This window comes from Primulina eburnea, chromosome 9 (genome assembly GCF_022965805.1).
Source record: "Primulina eburnea isolate SZY01 chromosome 9, ASM2296580v1, whole genome shotgun sequence".
Classification (NCBI taxonomy): domain Eukaryota; kingdom Viridiplantae; phylum Streptophyta; class Magnoliopsida; order Lamiales; family Gesneriaceae; genus Primulina; species Primulina eburnea.
This window is the reverse complement of record NC_133109.1, coordinates 4,923,527-4,931,234: the sequence shown is the minus strand read 5'-3', so window position 1 is coordinate 4,931,234 and position 7,708 is coordinate 4,923,527. Positions and strand designations below refer to the sequence as shown.

The following is a 7,708-nucleotide window of genomic DNA, read 5'->3' as shown; positions in this document are numbered from 1 at the left end:
TCCACCTTCCCGTGAAGTGATGCACACATAACATGTGTGAATCCACAACAAATTTGTCTTGAACATCGGTGAAGCTCGAGAATTGTTCAAACTACATAGATGAGGCTACTTACAAAATTCAAATAAAGTAAGACAAAAAAAGTTCCAATTTCGTCTGAATGAAAATATTCACAAAGAAAGAAAGAAAGAAGTCAATAGTCAGATCAGATCGAATTCATTTTCAATGTAACACAAAAAAAAAAAAAAAAAAAAATCGAAAATAAGAACCTGCTGTATCCAAACCATTCAATAAGTAAATGGTTAAAATTTGAAGGACTCTAATCAATTCAACAATCCACAAGAATTCCCAATGCTCGACACTAAAATAACACAAAGACTCTAGCACAGTATTGATAGAATTCAAAAAATTTATGTATTCAAACCAGCAACAAGTGAGAGGTGGCAGCACCTTCGATTTGACCTGCAAGAGAAAGAAGAAGGTATGTACTGTATGCATGTATGAATTTTGATAGTAGCAGAAATAAATGTAGTCGAACCATTTAAGGACGAATAATTTGTAACAAAAAGATAAACGATTGCACTTCACCAAAAGAGCAAAAAATCGAAGAGAGTCATATGTAGGCACAAATGACAGCCACATAAGAAATATTAAACTACTAATCTCAAATGGACCATTTCGTTCGTAACAATCATGAATGTGTCCTATCAGGCTTCTCGTATAGTTTTTCAAGATTTCGTTAAAAGCAGCAACCCACAGAAGAAAAAGTAAACGTTTGAAGTTGAGAACTGAGACCATTAACAAAAGGCAACAAACACTCAAAAATCCCAGAATGAAAAAAGGAAAAGCCTTTGAAGTAGTTAATTCTGTGTTCTCGCATATTTAGTTTAAGAGACAATACATGTGGGTTCTATAAAGAAAATTATTTCTTGGGGACCATCAAAGAGCATCACAGACATCTCCATTTAAAATAGCATCTACATTACTACGTGTAACTGGGAATCACAGGAATTATCACCAAGCGGTTTATACTGAGAAAGAAGACTCGGAAGAAAGAAGGAATTGATACCTATTAAAACCTAGTCGTCTGTTGCAGCATCTGGGGAACATCAGATTGTGATACCAACTGCTCTGAACTTGGAGAAGGCCTTATTACATGGCTTGGACCAACTGGGTTACTAGGCCACTGTCTCGCCAATGGAGCAATATTATTCGTCTCAGATTGAACAGGTGCCATTAAATTACGTATCTGAAGAAATTGTTCATAAAGAATGCGGTATATTGTTACTGGAAGATAAATGAAAGCCTAATTTCAACACAAACAAGGGAACTTACAACATCTAGACGCTTCTTATGGACATCGCTTGGTGCCTGCATATCAGTTGAATTCGGGTCAACATGTATATTTACATCCATAGTTCATTCGAGTAACTAAAGCATTTGTTTGCATCTCATGTAATTTTAAGATTCCTACTATTTCACAGGCCTATACTCTAAGCCACGAAATAACTTGGATGATATGAATTTTTTAGTTTGAGGTACATCCTAGATGTATGTGAAAAAATTTACTTCCTCGTGATGAAAATCAGATATCAGAATGAGTACTTCACAATCGTCAAAAGAGTATAAAGAAGGTCTTGCAACATTCATGACTTGTTAAACAAACTTCACAAAAAGAAACAAATAAAGCTTACGTGGACTGGATTGTGTTTCCTCTCTTCACTTGAAAACCCAGGAATGGATAAATGCCAGTTTTTCTCTGCCAATATTTCATTTAGTTAGCTTCACGTAAAACAAATAGAGGACAGGGGGCCTCTCATTTCTAAAGGATAACCTGAGAAGATAGAAGGCCTTTTTCAATATTTTCATATTTGCTCATTTATTTTTCAAACAAGATTGAATTTTCATTTGAATATTCCCCAGTCGTCCATTGAACATAAACAAATTTCTGTGCAAACACATAATGGCTTCAAACCCTATCGTAGATTCATTCAGGCAGGCCCCCAATGTGTGATGTGAATTATACGTTACAAAGAATTGTTGTTTCATGTATTTCACAGAAAGAAGTGCAGGAATAACAACTTTGGAGTATTGTAAAATTTTATGATCTATTTCACTAGAACAAAAGGTATATGTGCAGGCGATGTCCTGATAGTTGACAAGAACTATCCAAAAAGAGTGTCCCACTGAACGCAGACAAACCTAAATGCAGCAACACATCTTTGGCCTCTAGAGTTGAAGATTTCCGATGCTTAGCCAGGGTGCACGCAAATGTAGTAACCTACATAACAAAATACACGCTGTACTCTTAAACGATTAATGCATGAGAACTTGGCTCACCAAACAAGTAATTACTTCTATCATCAAATCTGCATGCGGTACTTCAAGATAAGCATATGCTAACATCACAATTGACTAATGGAGAAAAAGCCAACTTTTTTAGCTAAGCTATTTGGAATAAATAACTAGATAGTGAATCGACCATCAGAATTATTAAAGGTATATATATATTGTATATTCTCCCAGTCTAGTGGCCCCAAATTTATAGCCGTTGTTCAGTACAAGATTAAACAATTTAGCTTCGGAACCAGTAATAAAGGAAACATCAGAGTTACACACTTCTTGCAACCTGAAATGAGAAGGCAGCAAAAAGAACGAACAATTGAACCAAAGATTCGCAACTGTTTGGCATGCTGAAGCTTGTCAAGAATAACTACCCCACCCCAAAAAAAAATCCACAAACTCCTCAAACATATGCCGTAAATGGACCGTAAAGGTTAAAATTAGTAATAAAACAACAATTTCAACAGAACAATCAATTTATAAATAGCAAAATAATTCAGGCATTTGCGAGCCTCACCGATTCAATAAAGTAATCACCAATCTCCAAAAGCAGGTCTTCGACTTCTGGATCCAGTTTTGCATTTAAATCCAACTGTGACATTGAATGGTAATCAATATAATTCCTTCGCTATTAGATGCAGTGAATATAAAAGATATACATAACCCTGATAAATTTTTTGACATATTTTAGATCACTTGCAAATGATATCAGATCAACGAAGCCGTCGACAAAAAAGATCAGCAAAGATTCAAATCATGAGTAAAAGGTAAGTGAACTTATAGATCCAAAACAAAAAGTGTACGTAAGAAAACAAGGGAACGACCTGTGACACCAAATCTTGTATCTTTCTCTTCCCAAGAAGTTGATTGCTCGCTTCAGTGCCTTGGCTTGAACTCCCACCAGGTGTTGTTGCACCTGAGGCCGTAGCATCGGGTTGAGATCCGTCAAACTAACGGATTTCTGACCTCCAGGAGCCACCATTCTTGGAGATTGCTGTTGGGGCAAAAGTTGTTGTGGCGGCAACTGCTGCTGCTGCTGCATCGGCTGCTGTTGTTGATGTTGCTGCAGTTGCTGCACCTGTGATTGGCCCAGCTGTGATTGCTGCTGTACCATCTGAGATAACTGCTGTGGATTCAGACCTACTGAATTTTGATGAAGCTGTGAAGGCGCTAGTTGCGGCTGCATAACCAGCTGTTGACGATTTTGTTGAAGACGAAATGAAGAGGAATTGGGAGAGGATATTGCAGGCATTTGCTTCAACCACTGCTGTTGGGATGTAGCATTCTGGATCAAAGTAGGTTGCCCATTCTGAGCCAACCCGGACAATTGTCCATTCATGAATGACGTCCTCGTTACACTCTGTCCCTGCGATTTAGAGAATATGCATAATATTACATACTGACCAATAAGAGAAAGGTAGGGTGTCACACACTACACATTAATTTCGACAGATCACAGATTCCAAGGATTAAAGGGAAAAACCATAAATGCAAATACGAGTAAATGCTAATTTCTGAACTCAAAATTAATTGTAAACTGAACAACATAATTCTCCATTCTTCGGAGTAAAATAGTATTTATTGCATGATTTAGATCAAATTCCAGAAAAATATTTATATGTGAATAATTTAATCACGTTTTTCAGAAAAAAATTTACATTAGAAATTAAAAAGAGCATACTTAGCACAGAAAACACTATGGATGTGAGTATAAAGTCAATGCCATCCACTCGACCTGTCGAAGATGCAATTTCACATCTATAACTCTCATTCCACAAGTCTCAATATATCTCAAGTTCTCAACCTCTGTATCTTCACATAAATCAATTTTTCTTAATGCACACAAAGGCAGAAGGGATCACAGGTCGAGGGAGTTAAAATAAATTTTCCCTGGGACAAACATTTTCGTGCTTGGAAGACAAAAAACGTTATGCAGGAATAATATAAAGTGTTACCAAAAATCGCAAACTGATGATACATACTTGCAATTGATGTCATGGGAAAATGGCACCGCAGCATATTTCTATCTGATACATGCCCAAAAATATTTTACGTTTAAGATTTCAAGCACAAAAGTACTCATTACAGAGTAATTATCAAGTGGACAAAACAAATTAACCAAAACTCAGTCATTAGTTTTGATGCAAGATAAATGATGATTTTACATATGATATAACGTAATTTATGTATTCAAGAAGACAATATCATACTTTAATGAGTTTCGGTAACTCAGTTGTTCCTCTTAGGGAATATTAACATTAGTTAGAAATATAAACATGTAAGAAAGGTTTTGAGCAGCCTCCCCAGTACTATATAGCAAAAAACAGGCACTTCACATCTCCGACCTTAAAAATAAAAATTGACTGCTCGTTTAGTTAAAAGTAGGCTAAATTCAGCTTCAGAAGATCATAAATTTAACTACACAAGATCGAACAAATATTAAATGGTACGTTAGATTCCGCCAGAACAATATATAAAGATGGGATGATTAAATATAATGTCAAGTGGAAGAAACGGGTCATATATAAAGTGAATTTAAGCAGAGAAAAAGGAGTGAATCTGAAACAAGGGCTAACATCTATGCTTCAGACCATAGGTTGCACGTAGGAATTGTTAATCCCATAAATAGTCAGAAGCAATGAATGGGTAAATAACATAACAAATATTATAAACTTCAGAATACAAACAACAAATCTTAGATACTTCTTACCTCCAACAGCAATTACATGTTTTCTGCTGATAATATACTAAAAGACATTACATGTGAAGTACATTATTGATAAAACTTCTCCTCTTGAAAATAAATCGTTAATTACCTTTGTTTGTTAATTAGTTCAACGGAGTAGACCACAACAGGAGATGAAATCACGAAAATAATGTAAAAAGTGTACCTGACCAGCATTGAGAGCAATTTGCTGTGACAATTGCTGCCTCAGTTGTCCTGGGATCATTCTTGGTTGGGTGTAAGCAAGTGTCCCATTTGCTCGAAGTTGAGAGCTCAGATTTAAAGGCCCCATCATCCCCATTGCCTGCATTCCTGGCAATGACTGCCCGGGAGAATTGCCTTGATGGAACTGTGATGCTTGAATCAAACCAGCCTTTTGCCGGGGCTGCAACCAAGTGGCACTTTTAAAAACTCATACACAGTAACCAGAAAAACTCCACGTAACAGAAAGAAAGAAGCTGATGAAAGTATTTGAGGCCAGCTACCGTTTTGAGAGCTAGTACAGCCCCCCACCAAGGCAACAGTTCTCAACAGTTGGTTGGATTTGGACCAAAAGATATGTATTTGAGATGTGAATTTGTAATTTAAATTTAAAATGGCCCCAATCTTGCAAATATTTTGAATCAATCATGTTGATTCTAAAGAACTTTAACTAAAGGAGGGATATTCCTTAATTTCAAATTCTTCCATCCAAACACAACCAGAAAGCTTTGCAGTATAACCATTTGTAAAAACTAAAGTAGTTTCAAACCATGAGCTACGTATCGCACAATGAGGTAACATCCAACTTCTTCCATTCATCTGAATCACATTTAACACACAAAGAGACGATAAAAAAAAACCAAAAGTGGTGTTGATTTTTTAGCATAATAAATAACAAAACCAAAATCAAAGATTAAAGAAGATCATAAACTGAGATTGCCTAATAAAAAAAGAAAACCTCCAAAACACTGGGTGGAAAATGATAAAAACATCAAACCAGTCTTATAGTGAAAACCAAATGTATAGGAGCAAAGATTATTTTTACCAAAAATATTAAATATCATGTTGCTATAATACTTGGTATACGAGCACACAAAAATCATATTTTCCCATGTAAAGCCATAAATGGTGTGATCATCAGAGTTCGTGTATTGAGGTAACAGAAACATCATGTAAAGATGTAAAGGTCGATTTTTCTAAGAGAACTAAAAAGATAGTGAAGATTGGATTCCATACCGAAGTTAAGAACTGATTTTGCAAATTAAACTGAGCAGCGGTCGCTGCTTGACCAGATAACATGGGTAAGGCCCCTGTCTGTCCCATCATTGCTGACCGCGCCAAATTTCCACCTCCTATCTGTCCTTGTTGCTGCTGCAACTGATTCTGTTGCCCCATTTGCTGCTGATGCTGTAACTGATTCTGCTGCCCTATTTGCTGCTGAAGCTGATTATTGTTATTGCTACTGATATTCTGTTGTTGCTGCATCTGCTGCTGCTGCTGTATCGCATTCAATCCGCCGAAATTCATCTGCCCGTAAATTCCTGAATTCTGCTGTTGCTGCCTCATAATTCCTAATTGATTACCAATACTACCATTCTGTTGCATCTGATTAAGCCTAGACATCGAAGAATTCCTCTGCAAACCTTGAAAACTCGAAACCCCAATTAAACTATTGCTATTACTACTACCATTGACGTTGTTATTATTCTGCTGTTGCTGTAATTGTTGCTGGAGCTGCTGCAACTGTTGCTGTTGTGCTTGCACCATTTGCGAGTGTTGTTGGGGTTGCACAAGTTGCTGCTGCGATTGGACCAATTGCTGCTGCTGCGGTTGCGCCAATTGATGCTGCTGCTGATCAAGGGAAGACGAGGACGATGGTAGGGGTTGTAATTGTGGTGAATTGGAAGGTTCAATTACGGACGGTGGTTGTTGCAAGGGCAAGGGTTTCGACAGAGACGACGATGAAGTCGGATTTTCCGCCATTGTCACGAAGGTTTTAGGGATTGAGCTCAAGTTCGTGGATCGATTCACTTCTTGGCGTTGGATTTCATGTCATCGTTCTTCACTTCTTACGGGTATCGATCAAAGAACAGAAACTTTTTAGGTCAATTTCATAAATGCTATAATTTATTAATAGGTATGATCAAAATTTCTTATAAATCTCCTTAAAAGAAATTCTTAAAAATCTTGATGAAATCGTAAAAATCTATCTCAATAAATCTACCTCAAATCCTAATAAAATATTTTTTTTATCTTCATATATATATAAAAAACGATAATATCACCAATAACACATAAAAAAATATTAAATTTAAAATAATTTTATATATTTAATAAAAAACGTATTATAAATCTTGAAATATCTGATGCAAAAAAACATATATATTAAGTAGAGGCATGATATTATTTATTATTTTTAAATTTAATGCTTCAATAAAACTTTTAATATTTATAAGTCTAGTGATATTCAAAATAGACTTTCATAGAGTTTTAAAAAGTCAGATGATATTCAAAATTTGACTTATAAAAGTCTATAGGTATTCAAATTTTCAATAGACTTTTAATAATTTCATGGAATTCATTGACATAAAAATATTAAAGTCTAAGGTACAACTATAAATTGTCAGAAATTGTATTTGGTTCAACTCAAAAATTTGGAT

At 35.7% G+C, this 7,708-nt stretch overlaps 1 protein-coding gene across 1 annotated transcript; it reads right to left on the bottom strand.

Annotated features, from left to right (window-relative positions):
* Positions 1–253: 253 nt before the first annotated feature.
* LOC140841186 (transcription initiation factor TFIID subunit 12b) lies at positions 254–7,209 on the bottom strand. The gene is given in 10 exon segments (XM_073208438.1): positions 254–460; positions 1,068–1,247; positions 1,334–1,369; positions 1,693–1,757; positions 2,201–2,279; positions 2,859–2,933; positions 3,166–3,287; positions 3,290–3,707; positions 5,233–5,451; positions 6,285–7,209. Coding segments are annotated over 9 exon segments (1,938 nt in total). The 5' UTR covers positions 7,032–7,209; the 3' UTR covers positions 254–460; positions 1,068–1,070.
* Positions 7,210–7,708: the final 499 nt, after the last annotated feature.